Raw genomic sequence first — 22,815 nt, 5'->3', positions numbered from 1 at the left:
ATACCCTGTGCCGAGTATGTTTCACTAGGGCGATCGCAAACGACCTCAGACGCTGAAGGTAACGGTCAGCAAGGGTTGTAAGTCCGAGTGTGGTGAAAGCGTGTCGATAGGTGGTGTATTCGTTGCCAAGGATTGTGCGACAGGCTCGTTTCTGCACTTCCTCCAGCTGTCGCTGCTACGTGACTATAAGTGAGGAGGTCCAGGAAGGTGACGCATACATCAACTTGGGCAAAATGAAGGAAGTGTAGATGGTTTTGAGATCTTCAGCCTGTGTCCCTAATGATCTCAGGCGACGCAGCATATACAGCTTCTAGGAAGCTGCCCTGTCGGTGTTAGCAGTGTTCTCTTTCCAAATCAACTTATTGCCGATGGTGATACCCAGCAGTTTAGTTGACTGGACCACCTTTAGGGGTTGGCCGTCAATTGTCAGCAGTTGAGGGGGGAAAACGTCATTGGAGGTGTGGAAGTGCATTACCATAGTTTTCTTGTGGTTGATCGTGACTCTGTTGTGCACTGTCCATGTGTGTAGCCTGTCCAATGGTCTACAGTGGGTTATAGTCCAGGTCAGTGTTGGACACAGGGATCCCCACTGTGCGGTCATCAGCATATTTCCACCTGTGCGGTGTGCCTCTCAGGGCATCGTTGATGAATATTAGGAAACACAATGGCCCCATTCTTTTTCCCTGTGGTACCCCACAGGACAGGTGCTGGACTGCAGAGACGTGTCCCTGATATCTGACAACTTGACATCAGTCCGCCAGGAGGTCAGATAGCCAAGCCACCAAGGAGGTAAGAATGCCAAGGTGGATGGCTTTGGTGATGATAGTGGTGTGATCAACAAAGTTGAAAGGTATCTTGAAGTAAATGAAGGCCACTGCAAGTGAAGTCTTGCACTGCTCGATATTTCTAAAGATAAAATCAAGGAAGCTAATAAGAGAGTCAGTGATAGAGGATGTTTTCATGTTACCTAACTGTTGGGGATCAATGAATTTGCTGATTTTGGAGCATGCCCACTCGAAGACAAAATTCTCACAAATAAGATTAGGAATAGGAGTGATAGTAATGGACCTGAGATCACTAAAGGATTGGGGATTGGAAGATTTGGGCATGGGAGTATTAAAGCCTGTTTTCCAATCCGTGGGACATTTATTCTTGTACGAGGCTGGTAGATAAGCAGGTAGATAGAGGGGTTGGCGGCGAGAATTTGATTTTTACGAGTTAGATGTTTTGAAAACAATAGCCACGAAGGAGTTGCGGAGTTGCATAATCTCGCTCACCATCTAAAGTTTATAAACAACAGCTAGGATACAGATTTTAATGCTGAGGTGACAGTATGTTAACTAGGCCATTCCGCTTCGATGTTGAGATTGCTTGTGTAAGCAGTATTGTTTAAGACGGTGTAACAGTCTTTCTGATTGGAGAAGGGTAGAGGAGGAGAAAAAATTTATTGGTACATGGGAGAAAAGTCACGGCCTTAAGGGGAGGCACTTATTTGTTACAATCAAGATTATTGGATAGATTAAGTAGTGACGTCGGAACAGAGATGGCTTAGTGAGTGGATTGGGGATCCCAGGCGGGAGTCCTCTGGTATACCTAAGAAAATAACGTTGTAGAGAATTAGTGAAGAAAGAAGAAAAACTAGACCTCCGTTTTAATTCACCCCATCAAGTAACATTAATTACATAGAGACGAAGGGAACTAGAATGAAAGTGATGGGGTCGACATTCTCATTAAGTGAGGCATTGGTTATTGCACAGATCGGGATGGTAAGTTCGCGAGCAAATTTACGATAAAGTCTATGGGTGTAGAGGGACGCTTTGACTTAACGCTGGTAAGCTTTTTGGCAACCTGAGAAACATGAACTGTCGGAGGGGGGGAGGAGAGGAGAGGAAAACAGGGAGGAGATAGAGGTCAATCCCGGGCAGCGTTTGACAGATGGATGCAATGTGGTAATTTATTTGCTCAGCTGCACGATCAGGTGACAATTGTGATAGGAGTGGAATGTATAATGCCTGCCGCATACCGTACAAAATTTTAACGCTGTTAAACCACTGGCTGCTGTTCTGCTGTAAATGCTTTATTTTACTGGGGTAGTACATTTTCTTGTTTCTTTTGATTTCCCTTATGATTTTGTTCCAGAGTTGTCTAAAAAGGCTATTGTCAGTGTAAAAAGCTCTAGGGCATTGTTCTATCAGTCGTTTTATCCTAGGCGTCATCCACGGGGCATCTGTTGGGTGGGGCCGGGTCTGTTTCAAAGGGAAGTAACGATGGAAGGCCTTCATAATTATATTGATATAAATATTCCACTTCTTCTGTACTCCTTCCACTGCGAGCACCTCTGTCCAGGGATGTTGAGTGATCCATTGTCCAAATTCATACAAGTGTGAGTCGAGCATGGGCCTGTGGTAGCGAGTAGTAGTGCTGTGCACTAACGAAGTGGTGTTGGCTGGCGACCACAGGATGGAAGTGTGGGTCGACCGACCAATTGAGGGAGGGGTCGGGGGGAACGTACAGTTCACTCATGTCACTTAGAATGAGGTCAAGCGTGTTCACACTGTGTGTGGGGAAGTTGACGAGTTGTGATATATGTAGTTGTTATTGAATATCACTGGTGTTTAACGCATTGAAATTCCCACATAGACCCAACTTAGCACTGGGGTCTGCCGTGTTAATAATGTGCTCCACCAAAGCGTCGGCCGAGGGAGCTCGTGGGTGATGGCACACTACACACATAAGGATGGAGGCTGTGTGGTGAGGGTGTAAGGGAGGGGTCAATCTAACCCATAAGGTTTCAAGTCCCTCAGGAATACCCACGGGTAACAGTGAGGCATTCAACGCTTTCCGGGAGTACAAGGCCACTCCACCTACACGCCGTCCCCTCCTTAGGTTGTGATGGAACTCGTATCCTTCTATTTCTTTCATAGGGGGAACTCTCTCCTCCCATTCGATATCTCTAAGTTGTATGTTCTCCCTTGTAAACACCGATTTAAAATGCTTATTAATAATTTCTGCCATTCTTATTTCCTCTGTGTATTCGACTCCTTGTCGTAGTTTCTCTAATTCTTATTTGTTTTTGAGTTTGTTGTTTACAAATCTGTAAAATAATTTTGGTTGATCTTTACATTTTTCTATGACATCTTTTTCGTATTTTATCTTTTCTTCTCTGCGCACTTGTACATATTCATTTCTATAACTAGTATATATTTTTCATTTTGCAGGTCTTTTGTCTTTTGTCTTTTTTCCATTTTATCCAAGCTTTATTCCTTTTGTTTTTTAACTCCCTACATCTTTTGTTGTGCCAGAACTGTACATATCCTTTTTCTCGCTTTTGTCATGGGACATACTTTTCCACTTTTTTTATTATTTTTTTTTTATATAAATTTTTGTCAAAATATTCCATTTCTCTTCTACTGTTGTTTCCTCCTTGTGTATTCTTTCCCAGTCACCTTTTTGAAAGAATTCTTTCATTTGGTCAAAGTTTGTTTTTTCATACATCAATCTTCCTTTTCTATATTGTTCATTTCTTTTCATGTATTTTTCCTCGTTTGGTTCCAGTTCAACCAATATGTGGTCACTTTTACTTATTGGTGTTTTATATTCGATCTTCTCCACTATTTCGGGTTCTGATGTGATTATTAGGTCCAGTCTCAATGGTTCTTCCTCATTTCTATACCTAGTATTCTCTTGTATCCATTGCGTCATTGAATGTTCAATAATCATATAAAGTAATACATTTCCCCCATAGGTCATCTCCACCTTTCACTGTCATCTCTTCCCAGCAGATTTCTTTACAATTAAAGTCACCCATTATAATTATTCGTCCTCCATCTTCCATTATCTTACTTAGTGATATCCTGATGTCTTCTAACATATTTTTGTGTTCTCTCTCTTCCCAGGAAGCCGTTTTAGGAGGCACATAGTTTACTACAAACTTTCTGCTCTTCTTATCCTTGTCCTCCACTTCCATCGTAATCATCTCTACACTATTCTTTCCATATGTGACTTTCGTCACATTTACATCCTCCTTAGTCAGGAACACAGCTCCACCCCCTTGTTTTACCTCTTTGTTTCTAATCCAACAATTATATGCACCATGTCCTACACTGTTAGGTGGTAGTGGACCTTTCAATTTTGTCTCTACAATTCCCATTATATCCGGTTCTTTTTCCTTCAGGTAATCATTCGGTTCGTTCAAGCCTGTTATTAATCCATCTATATTTGTGTAAGACACTTTTAATTTTCTGCTACTTCCATTGTGTTTTCTGTTTCCCTTCCGTTTTTCTCTGCTATGAACAATTTCCTCACTTTCATATTCACTACTCTCCAATAGAATTTCCCTTTTTCTGTCTTTGTTCTTTTCTCGTTTTTTCTTTAGCTTCTAGTCTTTTTGATTTCTCATCCTCTCTTTCCTCTTTATTAATTTCTCTTTTTATCCATACCTTTTTATGTTGCTAACTGTCTGCTAGTTTCCCTGTTTTTGCTAAGATACTCTGTGCTGTCGTTTGTGACCTGAATTTAACCTTAATTGGTCTGGTCTTATCTGTATTATATTTTGCGAGCCTATGTATTTCTTCTATTTGTTTCCCTATTTCAGGTTCATCTTCTTGAACTACTTCTAATATATTATTTACTTTTTCCTTTTCCTCCTTTATTCTTGTAGTCCTATTTAGATTATACTTATCTTCCATCCCTAATATAAATATACATTTCTTTTTATATGCTAAGTTTCTTATTATATTCTCCTTCTCCCTCATCACTTTAATAACTGTGTTTTCAGTTTGTTCTTTCATCTACTGTGTCACTATATCATTAAATACAATTTTGTTGTTCTCTTGAATTTTTTCCCAACCCTTTGCTTCTTTTGCTATGGACTCTTTATTCTATTTATTATTCCTCTTTTATTCCTCATTCTTATCTTTTACTTCTTTTAACTGCTTTTTTAATTCTTCTATTTCTTTAGTTAGGTCTTTGTTCACCTTCTCTAACTCTTCCAATTTTTCAACTCTGCGCAATCCGTGTAAGTTGACCAAACCTACTCTCCCAATGTTCGGTCATTTTCTCAAAATTTTCCTCTAGGTTTTATTAATCGGGGAGGTTGGTATCCCCCCCTCATTAAATCCGTGGAAAATATTATCTTCGCCTTCCGTTGCGCTGCTCTCATCTATATTTCTAATCTTTACATTTTTGCTAATCCGTTCTTCTTCACAAAAATCATCCGGCCTCCGTTTGTTTACAAGGCGCCTGGCCTCCTGGACCCAGTCTTCTCCTTCCTCATTTCCTTCTATTTTCCTCAGTAATCCCTCCCCTTCTCCTTTTTCATCGCCTTCCCACTACACCACGAGCTTTCCCCTTTCCTATAAATACAAAAAGGTACCCCCTCGTCGTTGATATCCACGAAAATTTATGTTTCTTTTTTTCTGGACTTCAAATCTTCGCTGTCACTTCGACTGTCGTGTGTGTGTGTGTGCACAGCATGATAATAGAATTTGCGTTGAATTAAAGAGATTACTAAGAGATTCATTGTAGCAGATAACTTCATTTTCTCATTACAAACCTGATTCGAATTACATGTATAAATATAATTCGATAAGAATTGTATTTTATAAAGGTAGAGGAAGCTGAAGTACATTAAAATTGTTTAATAAAACCATTTTGTCATTATGGAAAATGATGTATACAGTTTTATATATTTTAATTATTCATTACACATTAGTGGCATGTAATAATAACATAAAGGTATTTTTCATTAAACTAAAAACACATAATACTTCTGTTCTATTAATCATACAAAATATATAAAATAGGTATTATTATGAAAATTACGGTTCAATATTTCAGTAATTTTTTAGAGAACTTACCGGTGACCTTGTTTTAACCTGCGTGGATTCTCTAAATTTAGTTGGTTTAGAAATTCTGAAGTTCTTGAAGGCATTCTGAACCGAAGCCGTGATTCCTTGGTTAGAGGTTTCCAAAATAGAGGTTCTTCTTCGTCCTGAGCTCAGGATAATCTGACTGTTCCGACGTTAGTACGCACAGTGTACCAAGGGACTCTTACGAGTTCGAAAAGAGCTCAGAAGGCCACGGGTTAATTTTTACCTTAAGTAATTTCTCAAAGTGATTCTCGATTTATTAAACAAATATTGTTACATAGATTTAATAAACAAAATAAAAAGGAGGGGAGTTTAATCGTATCTTATTTAAAGTTACGATAGGCGTGGTTCGAAGTTTCAGGAAAGGCTCCTGAATCGAAGAAAATAACACTTTGAGGGAAAGTTTCCCGAACTAAGGTAAACACTAAGATTCCAAATAACAAAGACCACAACCTTCCCGACAACAAAAAGAAAGTATTTAATAAATACAACACTTTCGAGGAAAATTTACAATAACTTTTTAAGAGCTAGAGACCTTACTTAGTCTCTAGAGGCTAGCGCAGTCTTACGAGAAGGTCTCAAAGAGGTAGGTTCTGGAGCGACACAGTCGTTTTCCAAAGAAATAACCTCCTCCAAGTTTGAGGCCTCTTCAAAGGGTTCCAACTCTCTAGCCTGCAAAATAGGATCCCCAGGGGATTCATCCTCATGAGGGATTAAAAGTCTAACGTTGACTTTGATAGAGTTTCCATCGGGCTTAATGACAGAGACAGTACGTATCACATGGTCTTGGTCAGGGAAGGTCTCAACAACCCGAACTAAGGGCCAGAAGGGTCTGGTCTTAAAAGGGAGTTTCAAAAAAGCAATATCACCTTTTTCCCAGCTTCTAGAACTGTGGTAAGCAGCTCTATCCCTTTCCCTTAAGCTGACCAAGTACTCTGTCAGCCATCGTTTCTTAAACTCTTTATAAAAATAATCCCTACAGTCCATGACTAACTTAAGAAGAGAAGGATAGTCTTCTCCTGATTCCCATTCAGGGACTTCCAAATCGCCAAACATCAAGGAAGGAATGGTCCTTCCAATAAGGAAATGATTTGGGGTAATAACATGTACCTCGTTTTCACAGGAACAATAAGTAAGAGATCTATTGTTCAATTTTTTTTTAACATCGGACAAAAGAGTGGTAATCTCTGCCAGGGAAGGAAAGACCTACCCAATACCTTATAAAGACATTGTTTCACCGTCTGAATTAACCTTTCCCAAGTGGCACCATACCATGCAGCATAAACAGGGATGGTTCTGTGCTGAACAGGGGAAGTTTTAAACTTCTCTTCAAATTCAGAAGATGAGAGAAGTTGTCCAATAATACTTCCCGCTTGTACAAAGGATTTGGCATTATCAGAATAAACTACTGAAGGAATTCCATATCTGTTAGTAAATCTAACGAAAGCCAAAATGAACTCAGCAGTGGACATAGAATCCACAACTTCCAAATGGACAGGTCTAGTTTTAAAACAAATAAATATAAAAATGTAAGCCTTTACTTTCTCTCCATTTCTGTCTCTAACCCATAAATGCTCTAGAGGCAGGTAAAGAGGAAGGAGAAGGATAATTAACAGCACGGGAATTATATTTCTTACAAACTATACAACCCTTCAAAATGTTTAAAACAGCTTGTCTGGCTTTAAATATCCAGAATACGTCCATGCGAAGGAAATTAAGAGTAGCTTGCAGTCCCATGTGCATTACTTGGTAATGAGGAAAATATATAAAGAGTTTAGTCAAGTGATGAGATTTGGACAAAGAAATGGGATTCACAACCTCATATTTAAGGTCAATGTTCTTGTCAATTCTGCCCTTGGACCTTATCAAACCATTCTTGTCCAAGAACAAGTTAATTTGACTTACTAAAGGAGGTACGTTATTAATACTGGAGTTCTGTAAATAAGCCAATTCAGCAGGGAAGGAATCCCTTTGCATTATACCGATCAAATAATTAGAAGCGGCCTTAACTGGGTCAGCACTAGACTTATGTAGTGTATACACATTAAAGAAATGTTTAGGTTAATGGCGACATGCGCCTTCTGTTTCTGTTTTGTTAAATGTTGAATTCGCGCGCTTCCCGGAGCGCCATAATGTAAACAGAGTGTGAAATACACACAGTGCCGGAAGCCTATGTTTCCTTCAACCCTTCCGTGTAACAATGGAGAACAGGGAAACTAATTGGCAGCTAAGTAAAAGCCAATACATAAGAATGGCGACGAGGATCAAAGTGTTTTTTCTGGTGGTTTAGGCCAGAAACAGAAATAAACGGTCTATATGCAGGAAAACTTTCTTCAGCTACGCGCGTCATAACGCGGGGGTAAGCTATGCTAGAGATGACCACACAGAGTGTAGGTGCCTTTGCTTATATTGCTTCCTGTTACACAGCACCGGACATCACTTGTTTTCTCCTACATGAGAGGAGAAAGGGTTACAATTTCCTAGTGTCTGATAGTTTTCTAGCCACGAAGCTAGACCAGGGTGAAAGATGGCATCTTCAAACAAGATTGGGCCGTTTAACCCTGAAGAACTCCCTTTTGATGTCTACTTGGCTTTGTTTGAAGCCCATGTAGCCACACAGTATATAACTGATGCTGGCAAGAATCAGAATCAGTTATTTGTGTCCATAGGCACCAAAATGTTTGGAATTTTAGCGAATTTGACGGCACCAGATAAGCCAACTACAAAGACATATGATGAGCTGATAGAATTAATGAAAAACCATTTCATTATAAAGCCATCCTATCACCGAAGCTTGTGTTCGTTTCAACAACGGCGTAAAATTGAAAAAGAAAATGTGAAAGAGCTATATGCAGACTTGAAGAGACTGGCAAAGGATTGCAACTTCGGCACCATGTTTGATGCCAGGCTGAGAGACCAATTGTTTATGGCAGTGGACCATGAACCCTATTTCAAATATCTACTTGCTGAAGACCTGAAACTAGAAGCATTAACATCTTCAACACTCCTAGAACGCATTCTGTTGCTTGAAAAAGCTCACATGGGGGAAGGAGAGACAGGTAATCCCAGTTCACCAGGTACAGTACAAAAAGTGCATAGCAGGACTGTGTCAAAGTGTAAGCATTGTGGTTTCCTGCATCCAAGTTCTGCTTGTAGGTTTAAAGACTCGGAATGGCACTATTGTGGTCGACAGGGTCATTTAGAAAAAAATTGTAGATTCAAGCAAAATGATGCATACAAGCAAAATAGCTCTAAAAGTTTTAAGAATAAAAACGCCAAATCAGTTTCTGAACAGAAACCAGAGCATGAAGAACACCAGTGTAGTGCTAATAATGTTGTTGATAAAAGCATGTTGCTGAAAGTTTCTTGTAATTGTCTAAAATCTGTTAAACCAGAAATGTACAATTTTGTGTTAAATTATAAATCTATACCTTTAGAGATAGATTCTGGTTCATGTGTTTCACTGATAGGTGAAAATTGGATAAAAGTACTAAATGTTAAAATGACTCCATCTTCCAAAGAATTGACTGCTTATGGAGGTCATCAAATAAAGGTAAAAGGTCATGTTGATCTTATAGTAAGGTTTAATAACTATAGTACAAATCATGTATTTTTTGTTACTGATTCACACTGTAATGATTTATGTGGGAGAGATTTAATGAACAAAGTAGGCATAAAGATAACTGGTTTAGATGAAGCTTTGAAAGTGAATTCAGTAAATGACATGGATGTTTCTGATAATCCTAAACAACTTTTGGATAGTTATAAAGTAAATGACAATTTACCTATTAAAGGAGTTGAAGCTAGAATATATGTGAAAAAAGATGCTACTCCTAAATTCATCAAAGCAAGGCTAGTGTCCTTAGCACACAAAGAGTTAGATAATATTGCCATACAGGAGCTTGTAGAAAATAAAGTCATAGAGCCTGTAGCTTATAGTGATTGGGCTTCACCCATTGTACCCGTCTTGAAAGATTCAGGAAAAATGAGAATTTGTGCTGATTTTAAGCATTTGAATGGTCAAATTGATATTGAGAAATACCCACTACCTAAGCTTGATGAAATGTTGGCTACAGTTGGAGATAATAAGGTGTTCTGTAAGCTTGACTTGTGTAATGCATATTTGCAAATGAAGGTTTCTGAAGGAGACCAGAAATACCTTGTTATCTCAACTGAAAGGGGATTGTTTAAATACAAAAGACTACCTTTTGGACTGGCATCAGCGCCGGGAATTTTTCAAAGGAACATATCACAGTTATTAAGTGATATTGATGGTTTAATTGTTTATTTAGATGACATCCTTATATGCGCCAAGTCGAGAGAAGACCAAAGTGATAAAGTTAAACTTGTTTTGAATAAATTGGCTGAAGCTAATGTCCAGTTGAATCTGGGAAAATGTAAGTTTAATAAAACTGTCATTGATTTCCTTGGTTATGTAATTTCTGGAGTGTAGGATAAGTTGGGCTCCAGGCAGGCACCACTACTGTGCCTACCCACTGTATCCATACCGGTCGCCAGTAGGCGTCACTCATCAATAAAGAGAACACTCTTCACTCGCCTATCCTATATGGCGCAGTGACCGGTTCCCGACCTACGCACTCAACATGGCCGGACGTCGTCTTCGTCTGCCAGCTCAGACCCCACGGTCCAGCCGGGGGTCCCCTCAAGCATCCGCAGCCCTGGGGCAAGCTCATCGGCTTCTCTTAGCACAGTCGGAAGCCATCACAGCCCTGCAACGCCAGGTAGCGGCACAGCCCAGACACCACTCATCGGCTCCTCGGTCCTCAGCACCCGAGAAATGTGACGTAAGTATGTCCATGGCAGCTTTCCGATCCTGGAGGCGCTCCATGGAGTACTGGCTGGCCCTCAGCGACTTTGCACCTGCTGAGGCGGTCCTTCATATCCGTCTCCTCTGCACGCCGACCCTACAACGCTCTTTGGACTCTAGATTCACCACGCAGCAATGGGAGGCTCTCTCCATCCAAGGAGCACTGGACGCTATTGGGTGCATGGCCGTGCAGGCGTCCAACCAGGCGGCGGAGTGGCTTAAATTCTTCTCAGCAGTACAAGAACCCAGTGAGTCCATAAGTGATTACTTTACTCGTTCCACACAGTGTGCGGCGGATTGCGAGTTTTCGTGTCCCCAGTGTCAGTGTAGCCTTTCTGAGTACATGCTCCTCCGTAAGCTAGTGTGTGGGTTACATAGTGTGGGGTTGAAAGAGGAAGTATTTCGTCAGTGTGAATCCTTCAATGATGTGGATTCGTTACGCAGGTTCTGTGTTGCCTTCGAGGCGGCACAAAAGGACGCCCGCCATAACACATTGGGCGGGAGTTTCGGGCGGGAAAATCTGGCCGCGGTGGCTGGGGTGACGCCGCTGCCAGACGCGCAAGCAGATTCCTACCCTCAGGTAGCTGGAGCCCGCCACCAACAACCCACTCGCATGCCGCAGGCAGCCCGCCAACAGCAGCAGGTGTTGAAACGCTGTGGCAACTGTGGTTTAAAACACAAGCAAGGCAGAGGGCTGTGTTACGCGGAGACACTAGCCTGCCACAGCTGCGGTAGAGTTGGGCACGTGCAGAAAATGTGCAGGAGTAAAGGGAAAGCAGCAGCAGCAGAGGCAGCTGAAGATCTGGAAGCGTCTGGCATCGTGATTGCAGCTGCAGGCGCAGCTCGAAGTCAACCACGCATCTGGGTGACGGTCAGTCATGCGAAAGGGAAGAACAAATCCGCAAAAATCCAGGCCGTACCTGACACGGGAGCTCAGGTGTGTGTGGCTGGGTTGGAGTTACTGACTTCATTGGGCGTCAAGGTAGCATCGCTGACACATCGGGGAGGACTGCGAGATGTGGCGAACGTCAAGCTGCAACCTCTGGGCTCTTTTCCCTGTCGACTGCAGTATGGTGACAAGTCGACACTGCAGGAGATTTTTGTGGTGAAGACAGCCACACAGTGCTACATATCGCTACAGGCGTGCAGGGAGTTGGGACTGGCGCATGAGACCTTCCCTCATCACACTGTCGTCGCAGGAGCGGCTATTGGCGGCGTTGGCGACGCTGCCACACAGTCAGCTGACACCATGCACCCACGCCCATCCTCCCCTCCGTTTCCCCCCCTTGAAGAAAACGTGTCCAGATTGGAGGAATGGCTCCTCTGTCATTTTTCGGGATCTACATTTAACACAGACAGAAGTCCCCTTCCAACAATGGCGGGTGAACCGCACACCATCCACCTGCTTCCAGACGCCAAGCCCTACGCATGTCACACACCGGCCTCGGTACCTAGACACTGGGAGGCAGAGGTGAAGAGGCAACTCGACGACGACGTCAGGATGGGAATTATAGAGCCAGTGCCTGTGGGGGAGGCCACGGAGTGGTGCGCGAGAATGGTAGTTGTGGCTAAGAAGTCAGGTCAACCTAGGCGCACCATTGATTACCAAAAGCTCAACGCTGCATGCAGAAGGGAGACCCATCACACCCCTACACCATTTGATATGGTATCCGGCATCCCGCGCCACACATACAAGACCATCGCGGACGCACATTGGGGCTTTCACCAGGTCGAGCTTCAGGAAGCCAGTAAGAAACTCACAACCTTCATCACACCCTGGGGCCGTTACAGATACTGCAGGACCCCCATGGGTCACTGTGCCGCCCCCGACGCTTACACTCGAAGGTTTGACGAGGCCATTGCAGGGATTCAGAGAAAAGTGAAGTGTGTTGACGACACCCTACTGTTTGACGCTAGCGTTGAGGACGCATTCTGGCATACGTATAACTTCCTTGAAACCTGCGCCACGAAAGGAGTGACCCTCAAACCCGAGAAGTTCAAGTTTGGAAGGAGAGAGGTGGACTTCGTCGGGTTTCATGTCGGGTGGGACGCCTACAAGCCGACAGACGAAAGACTGGCTGCCATCAGGAACTTCAGTATGCCTGCGGAGCCATCACTGACGGACGTTCGCTCCTGGCATGGGTTCGTCAATCAAATGGCACCTTTCCTCGCTACTGCACCAATTATGGAGCCGTTTCGTGAGCTGCTACGGAAACCTCAAGGCAGGAAGGTGTACTGGGATGGAAATCTGCAAGAGAAATTCCAGCAGGCAAAGGAGGTTATCTGTAGCCTTGCTAAGGAGGGCCTAACCTATTACGATAAGAACAAGCCCACAGCGGTGATTACCGATTGGAGTAAGGTGGGCATCGGGTTTGTGGTGCTGCAGCAGCATTGTCAGTGCCCGATGAGAGAGAGTCCATTCTGCTGCAAGAGTGGGTGGCGCCTCGCACTTTGTGGCAGCCGCCACCTCACACCTGCGGAGGCGGGTTACGCCCCGGTAGAGGGGGAGGCGTTGGCGGTCGCTTGGTGTCTCCGTAAGGCCCGCCTGTTCCTGCTCGGATGCCCCAACCTCCTGATCGTCACTGATCATCGCCCGCTAGTCAAGCTTCTTGGGGACAGGGCGCTGAAAGACATAGTGAACCCAAGGTTATTCTCTTTGAAGGAAAAAACCCTTCCTTACCGATTTCAGATCAAGTACCTGCCCGGGAAGCGGAACTGTGCAGCAGATTTTTTGTCCCGCTATCCTGCGCTCTGTGCACCACCAGAGGCTGGGGACGAAGAGGATTCAAATGACATGGAGGCCGCTGTGGCAGCAGCAGCAGTTGCCGCGCTCGATGTCGCTGACTCTATCGTACTCGATAATGCAGCGGTGGTGCGGGCAGCTGCAGATGATCCAGACTACCAGCTATTAGTGGCTAAGGTGACAGCAGGCGATTGGCATCCTCACCGAGCACAAGAGTTGACCAGCCTTCGGCAGTACTATGCCGTCAGGGAGAGGTTGGCAGTGTCACACGGGTTGGTGACGTACACATACGACCAAGGCGCCGTGCGATTAGTGATCCCGGAAGTTCTACGACGACGCATTGCAAGTAATCTCCACGCGGGTCACCAAGGCCTAGACGGAATGTTACGAAGGGCGAGGCAATCGGTATATTGGCCTGGCATGGAGGGCGACCTGCAACAACATCGGGATGCTTGTGCCACCTGCAACACTCACTCGCCTTCACAAGCCGCGGAACCCTTTACCTTCACCACTACGCCTGAGTACCCGTTCCAGCACACCGTGGCAGACCTGTTCCAACTTGACGAGAGAATGTATATGGCATACGCCGACAGGCTCACCGGGTGGATTGAGTTAGCACACTTCCCAAGTGGAGCCACGTCAAACAAGTTAGCATCAGTGTTCCGGCAGTTCTTCCACAGGTGGGGTGCGCCCGTGTCTATTTCTACAGACGGAGGGACAAACCTCACCAGTGAAGAGATGCGTGCCTTCTTCAGAAAATGGGGTGTAGAGAGACGGATCTCGTCCGCTCACTTCCCTCAGTCAAACGGGAGGGCAGAAACAGCTGTGAAGTCCGCCAAGAGACTGCTCCGAGACAACACAGGTCCGGGCGGTAGCCTGGATGCTGATAAGGTATCAGTAGCCCTACTGCAGTATCACAACACACCTCTGCGCGGGGTGGACAAGTCACCAGCGCAGCTAGCCATGGGCAGACAGCTACGAGATGGGATACCGGTGCACAAGCAGCACTACAAGGTGGATGTGCACTGGCAGCAGGCGCTACGCGCAAGGGAAATCGAGGCGGCGAGGCAACAGGAAGCTTGGATGATCAGCCAAGGGACACCTAAGACTCTTCCCACATTATCGATTGGCACCCAAGTGCTGATACAGGACCAGGCCAGTAAGTTGTGGGACAGGCGAGGCGTGGTCACCGAGGTCCTACCATTCCGCCAATACTCTGTCAAGTTGGATGGGAGTGGACGCATTACCTTACGCAACCGCAGGCACCTGCGGGTCGCTGCGGACACCAGTTTACAAGAAACGCTGTCACCGTCACCAGCACCACAGACGTCCAATCCGCCGTCATCCAACACGCCTCATAGCCGCCCAAAAAGGAGCTCAAGGAAGCCGATGTGGCTGCGAGATTATGCAACCGACGATTGTGACTGATTGCCTGGTGTGGGTGCGTGCGTGCGTGTGTGTGTGTGTGTGTGTGTGTGTGTGTGTGTGTGTGTGTGTGTGTGTGTGTGTGTGTGTGTGTGTGTGTTCCTCTCACGAAGGAACAGTAGATATCCCTCACTTTCGCTTTTGTGTTGAACATATTGTTTTCTCGGAATTGTGAACACTTAACATTGCTAGTTTTGTTATATACCATATGGTCCATTTAATTGTCTTGGGAGGGGGATGTAGGATAAGTTGGGCTCCAGGCAGGCACCACTACTGTGCCTACCCACTGTATCCATGCCGGTCGCCAGTAGGCGTCACTCATCAATAAAGAGAACACTCTTCACTCGCCTATCCTATATGGAGAAGGCTTATTTCCATCACCAAATAAGGTTAAAGCTATTCGGGATGCTCCTGTACCAGAAAACTTGCATGAGATACAGTCATTTCTTGGATTAGTCACCTACTATAGTAGATTTATCCCTAAGTTTTCTGAAATTTTGTCACCACTCTATGATTTAACAAAAAACAATGTCAAGTTTGTATGGTCAAACCAGTGCCAAGTAGCTTATGATGTCATTAAAGAAGCTTTATGTAAATCTAATGTCTTATCATGCTTTACAGGAAAGTCAAAATTGATTCTAGAATGTGATGCTTCTCCAGTAGGTGTAGGGTGTGTATTGATACAGGTTGAAAATAATGTTGAAAAACCTATTGCATTTGCTAGTAAAAAACTTACTTCTGCTGAGAAAAATTACTCACAGACGGACCGGGAAGGGTTAGCATTAGTGTTTGGTGTCACAAAGTTTCAATACTATCTATTAGGTAGGAATTTTGAGTTGAGAACGGATCATAAACCACTGCTTGGATTATTTGGAAAAAACAAAGCAATTCCAATAAATTCAAATGCAAGATTAATCCGGTGGTCTGTTCTGTTGTCACAATATATTTATGATCTTGTTCATAAAAGTGGTAAAACCAATGTGGTTGCTGATGCTTTAAGTAGGTTACCTATTTATGATTGTATCAATTCAGGTACACCACCAGAATATGTGAAACTTATAGAAAATTTCAATGCTTTTAACTTTTCTTTTGAAGCTGTACATAAAATGACAAAAGCAGACCCTGTACCGAATAAATTAATTTTCCAGGTAAAATTTGGATGGACTAACAACTCGGATGTTTGTAGAGAATATTCTCATGTTAAAAATTATTTATCAATTCTTAAGGGTGTTGTTCTATTTAAAAATAGAGTTATTGTTCCATCTGCCTTAAGAGCTAAAGTGTTAGAGCTACTGCATTCCAGTCATAATGGAATTGTGGCAATGAAAGCTGAAGCCAGAGAAAACATTTGGTGGCCCAGGCTTTCTGATGATATTGAAGAGCTTGCAAAGAGTTGTAATGAGTGTAGTGTTAGAAATAATCAAGTTTCTTCTAGCAAATTGATGTGGAATTTTGCTAGTAAGCCTTGGAGTGGGATTCACATTGATTATTGTGGACCAATAGAAAATAAGTGTTTTTTGATCTTAGTAGATTCTTATTCTAAGTTTATTGGTGTTCAATATACTTCAAGCATGACAAGTGCTAATACTATGGAATTGTTAAGAAAAAGCTTTGCTAATTTTGGTATTCCTGATGTCATTGTTTCGGAAAATGCTGCTTATTTTGTTTCTGCTGATATCAAAGAGTTTTATGAAAGGAATGGAATAAAACTGATCAATCCAGCTCCCTTTCACCCAGCATCTAATGGATTAGCAGAGAGATATGTTAAAAATTTTAAACAGGGAATGCTAAAATATCACAGTGGATCAATTAACACAAGAGTTAGTAGGTTTCTGTATAACAATAGGAGAACCATTCATTCAGGTACAAAAGAAAGCCCTGCAGAAATGATGTTTCACAGAAAATTTAAATCTCCTCTGGACATATGTAAAACGACTAAAACAAAGGAGGAAGAGAGTGTGCTAGTTAACAAGAAGAATGCTCTTGATTGTGTAGAAAGCAGATTTGAAGTTGGGCAAGCAGTTTTGGCAGAAAACTATTCTAGAGGTGAACCTTGGTTACCAGGCATTATTATTGAGGTTACAGGTGTCAGAAACTATGTTGTAAAAGTGTTAACCGAAAGTGGAGATTTAATTTGGCGTAGACATTATGATCAATTGAAAGCTAGGTATAATACTACTGAAAATGGAAAATCACCAGTTTCTGCATCTTCTCTGTTTAATTATCAAGTTGAAAATTCACTTATTAAACCAACTATTAGCAGTAATGTTGGAAACAAGGAAACTGTAAATGACTGTGTTGGCAGTGATACCATTTTGCAACCTGCAGGTGCCACTGAAGTATTTCCTAATTATAACATTGACAAATCTGTTAATAAACCTTATGTTCCTACTGAACCTCTATTGAGGAGGTCAAATAGGTCAGTGAAACCTAGTAAAAGGTTAATAGAAACCATGTAACATTTTATTTTGTGTAAACCCATCAAACATAAGAGGGGAGGAATATGTAGTGTATTCACATTAAAGAAATGTTTAGGTTAATGGCGACATGCGCCTTCTGTTTCTGTTTTGTTAAATGTTGAATTCGCGCGCTTCCCGGAGCGCCATAATGTAAACAGTGTGAAATACACACAGTGCCGGAAGCCTATGTTTCCTTCAACCCTTCCGTGTAACAATGGAGAACAGGGAAACTAATTGGCACCTAAGGAAAAGCCAATACATAACACAGTGATACCATTTCACAACCTGCAGATGCCACTGAAGTACTTCCTAATCATAATTTTGACAAATCTATTAATGAACCTTATGTTCCTACTGAGCCTTTATTGAGAAGGTCAAATAGGTCAGTGAAACCTAGTAAAAGGTTAATAGAAAACATGTAACATTTTATTTTGTGTAAACCCATCAAAAATAAGAGGGGAGGAATATGTAATGTATTCACATTAAAGAAATGTTTAGGTTAATGGCGATATGCGCCTTTTGTTTTTGTTTTGTTAAATGTTGGTTCGCGAGCTTCTCGCAGGGCCATGATGTAAACAGTGTAAAATACACACAGTGCTGGAAGCCTATGTTTCCTTCTACCCTCCGTGTGACAATGAAGAGCAGGGAAACTGATTGGCACAACAGGAAAAGCCAATACATAACAATTTCTTGAAAGGAGACAATTCTAGGAGGATAGACAGGCGGTAAGCCCTGGATTTTTCTATATCCTCGTCCTTTCTTTCTTCAGGGAGTAACAAGTACATATCTTCATCAAATTTTTGTATTTCGGAGAGGAAATCTTCAGTTTGGGATAACATGGAGTCAAGAGTATCAAGTTGTAAATTCTTTGATGCCTTAAGGTCCTTAGTTATTAAGCACTTCTTATGGGCTCGTTGTCTTCGGACTTTTTTAAGTCCTCAGACTCAGAAAGTGACTTTTCGTCGCTAACCATTTGAAACAACCCAAACAAATACGTAGTCGTTGCCAACACCACTAAATTACGCGTCGATAGGCAAGATACCTGCACAGCCTGAAAGCAATAAAATGACCAATTTATGATTATTCATTTTGCTATTAATTCATAAAAATATGCATTTTACATAGTCTATTGTATATATATATTGTTACATGTATCCTTGTACCGTACCCACATTGGAACACTAAAGGGCATCTAAATCCGATAACTCTTCTTCACTCGATGTGAAGTTGCTTTCGTATTCCATGCCAGTGTTGCCACTTTTGTAGAGGCGAATTCCCACAGATTAAAGATTTTTTCCCCACAGATTTCCACAAACTGAAATTAAAATCCCACAAAAATTCCCACAAAATTAATACAGCATTATTTCATATAAATTTATTATTGATGAAGAAAATTAAACATTTTTCCTTACAAAAAAGGCAGTTACTTAATGTTTAACAACTATATAAACTAAACTAGGTCTTTCCATTGTGACTGTTCTGTAGACAGCCTGCAGCTACAGTAGGCCAACCAAAACTTTGCAATACAACCATCATAATGACAATAATTAGATTTATAGATACCTACAGTCTCAGTTTCTTACTGCATTAAATCAAGATTAATGACATTCTCCTCCTCCTCCTCCTCCTCTCTAGAACCTTTAGCACCGAAATTTCTTATCATGTCATCAGTGGGCTGAAAGTTTACACACGACTGATAATAATGAACTAACGCATACCTTATCTGCAACAATGCCTCTACCGACCTAATCTTTAGACGATTTCTCAGTTTCGAGTGAACAACGTTCATTTGAGAGAATATTCTTTCTGCTGAGGCATTTGAAAATGGAAGGGACAATAATGCCAGTACGAGGTCTGAAATGTTTGGGAACATTTTTTGTCCTGCAGAATTTTCCCTTTCCTTTACCTCAGTCCAAAAACTTACTACATTACCCAAGCAACTTTTAGGCCACTGCTGAAGACACATTGAACTCCATTCATTTTCAAGACCATCTAGATCCTCAAAGGTAGACCGATACCTAGCACCAATCAGAGCAACATGGTCCTTAATCTGCGATGTGGCAATGGAATGATGGGTATTTTTCAACATCATAAGTATCTCAACATTATCAGGTAAGCGCATCTGAACTTGTTTTATGAGTTCAACCACAAACTCTTTATACCGCTCTTTGATATAGTGAACTTGAGCTAAAGTTAAAGAACAAGCAGATGCATATGTGGTGAACTCATATCCAAAGTTCATTGGCTCACATGGCACATGATCCAGAAATTTAAGTTTGGATAGATTTTCATCAGAACATTTTGACAAGTGCTTTCCATTTACTACAATGTTCATTAGATTACGATACATTGCAATGAGATCCTGTGTTACTTTTGTGACATCTGCTGTTTGTGACTGGAAAATCTTATTAACACTATTTCTTTTAGAGTTTTTCTGACAGACAACAAATACAATTTATTCTGGTCATCTCTGTATGCATCAGACAGGGTTTTCGCTGTGTAACAACGTTCTTTGGAAGCACTCAGGTCAAAATGAAGATTTAGAGCCTCCCACTGATCGATAATTATACTAACTGCTTCCAACCTTGCCAATCAGCGTGTGCCTGCCAGTCCCGGCACCTTCTTAGGTACTGTACACTGTTTTCTAACACTCTGTATATAGCCTGATACTCATTAGTCCTCTTAGGACTAGTAGAAAACCAATTATGAGTTTCTCTAACTACAAAATCAACAATTATAGGAAGGCATTCAGAAGCCTTACTGGCAGCAAGGTGAAGGGAGTGGCACACACACCTAAACAGGATTATCAACTCTTAAAAGTGTTGAGAGTGAATGAGTTCGACCGATCATCGAACTGGCTCCATCAGTCCCTAGGCCTATCATTTTTTTTCACATCTAGGCCGTCCCCAGCCAAGCATCTTTTAACAGTTTGACAGAGATTATCAGCTGTAGCATTTTCTATTGGTAGTAGACGATAGAAAGTGTCCACTACAGACTTTTTACTTGTACTGTAAAAACGAATGCAAAGGGCAAGGCAAGATATATTTGCTTCGTTGGTACTCTCATCAACCACCAAGCTAAAAAATTGGTCTCCAATTTCATTTCTTAATTTAACAGCAAAAGATGGAGTAATGACATATTTTTGAAGACGTGCACATTTAGTATGGTGCATTCTGAAATCTTGTAATGTGCGTGATTTCATATCCAACTTAGGCAAAAGATCACCCAAATGATCTACTGATAAAGCTGAGGCATGTTCAGCTATATAAACTGCTATTCTAAGCTCAGCAATTTTGACTGGATCTCTCTCTATGGGACGCATAGCATCTTTGATGGACCTCTGGCTCTTGCTTGTAGAGGATTTAGTGTTATCGACGTGTTTCTTGCTAAGAGAGTGACCAATCACGGATTTCATGTGCGCTTGAAAGGAATTTCCGCAAACTTTGCATCGTGCTTTGCTTGCATCACCTGGGACTGACTGCAGTCAACCTAAAACCAAGAAGTCAAAGTTCTCTGATAAACATACAATAGTTATACCATTTCATCCTGCGGTAATTTATATTGCGACTACATAAGCACTGAGAAAACGTAGATCTAGCCTAGCGTACACCACACCTTGGTAAAGTAAGATTATCCAGCGGTAATCAATTAATGGATGTAAAGAAAGCATACATGTGTCTATTTGTATATGCTCTTCATCTATTTTTAACAAGGTAACTTAACAGATTCGAAATTTTTGTCGTTACCTTTAAAACGTTGATCATTTTTCCATGATGGACGGTACCTCTGACTGTATATCCTTGTACTTTTGTCAGTCATCTTGTCTATCACTAGCAAATAAAGTAGGTCCTACAAGCACCGGCCGTCTTGCAGACCGGTATGACTAACAGCAGCTGAGCAACAGAGCTTACTGTAGAGTGAAGTAAGCCTCTGGCGAGACTTCCAAAACGTTCCAAGATTCCAACTTGAGCCTGTTGACAAAGGAGTCGAGAGTTTCTACTGGCCAGACCGTGCTTGAACGTATGACGCTTTCGACATATCGCGGGGAGGGTCGACCGTACTTGAACGTATGACGTTTTCGACCTATCGCGGGGAGGGTCGACCGTACTTTAACGTATGACGCTTTCGACCTATCACGAGCAGAGAAGAGAAAACGTTTTCGCTTGGGCTGTGTCTTCATTGTTAAGAAGTAGTCCTCCTCCTCCCCCCTACCCAATCCCTTCCGAGTGCCGACTAAACGAGTGTTGGAGTCAGATGGACGCGTCCAGGACGCGTGAGTTATGGAACGGACCAAACTATGATCCACCCCATTCCCAGCTTACCCATATTATGTACCACAGAATTAGTTCCAGTATTTAAAACTGACTGATTCAACACAACCTAGTTATGTATTCCAACAACACTTTTTCAAATTCTCTTATTTATGGAGAATCTTAGTTATTTGTCTGACTAATTGTTGATTCCATAGACTTTCCCACAAACTGTATGGATTCCCAGAAAAAATTCCACAAATTAAGAACAAAATTGGTCTCCCCACAAACAGTCCCACGTCAGATCATTTGTCCCACAGATCTGTGGGAAAATCCCACAAAGTGGCAACAGTGTTCCATGCTGGCCATGAGGAATGTAAACAACAGCTGTTACGTCATCAGTATGCCCTAGCGGTGGAAAATGTAACTACGACATTGAAAAGTTCGTCTGCTATCAGGCACTTTTAAGATCATGCTATTTGGATAAAATCAAGACTATAAAATGCTAGAAACCTGCATTTTAGTGTTCTAATGTCTTCTAAGTTATATGTTATACACAAAATAAGAAAAATAAAGAAACCCAAAACCTTCTCAGTTGATCTTTAAGGATGGTCTTTTGCAGATGTTGCCAGTTTCCAGTACTTTGCATTTTTTTTTTGTCTTGAAATTCATTTCCCATTCTTGGCTCTATACAAAAACAGTTTTTGTATATTTTGCAATAGCCTACCGTCTTCCTAGTTTTTCGCTCTTCTCATTATTTTTTCATTATTTGCAAACATGTTGCCATAGCTTGTTATACTTTCCATTATATCATTGGCATAGACAAGAAACATTGTTGATGCAAGCCCTGAACATTGTGGAATTGTGCTCATTATTGTTCTCCATGTTGAAATCTTACCCTTTACTTTTGTCTTTATGTAGCTTTCTTAAAAAAGAAAGAAAAAATCAACAATTCGAGTAGTTTGCCTCTCAGCCCTCCACCGTGCTTCAAATTCCACGTAAGTCGACTGTAAGGTACGTATATCAGCCTGCGATACGGGTTATGTAGCACCACCGAGGAGGTATCCTCTCGTTTCTTTTCATTTTGGAGATTTTTCTCACAATACAACGGTCTCCTCATTCGGCCGTCTCATGTGGAGGTGGTTAACGTTCTGTCCGTAGACAGTTTCCGGACAGCAACGGTCCGGAAATCCTTTCGAGTACTTCCCGTTGACGACACAAGACCTCAATGTAACCTTGA

The 22,815-nt window shown here is 42.1% G+C and overlaps 1 protein-coding gene across 1 annotated transcript; it reads left to right on the top strand.

The window, feature by feature from the left end:
- Positions 1–10,474: 10,474 nt before the first annotated feature.
- Positions 10,475–14,869, top strand: LOC143023426 (uncharacterized). Its single transcript, XM_076181948.1, has one exon. It carries the CDS (start codon positions 10,475–10,477, stop codon positions 14,867–14,869), a length of 4,395 nt encoding a protein of 1,464 aa, XP_076038063.1.
- The last annotated feature ends 7,946 nt before the right edge of the window (positions 14,870–22,815 follow it).

The sequence above is a fragment of the Oratosquilla oratoria genome, unplaced genomic scaffold, assembly GCF_046742065.1.
Source record: "Oratosquilla oratoria isolate Oo_2021 unplaced genomic scaffold, ASM4674206v1 SCAFFOLD47, whole genome shotgun sequence".
In the NCBI taxonomy this organism is placed as follows: Eukaryota; Metazoa; Arthropoda; class Malacostraca; order Stomatopoda; family Squillidae; genus Oratosquilla; species Oratosquilla oratoria.
This window is presented reverse-complemented; position numbering and strand designations above follow the sequence as displayed.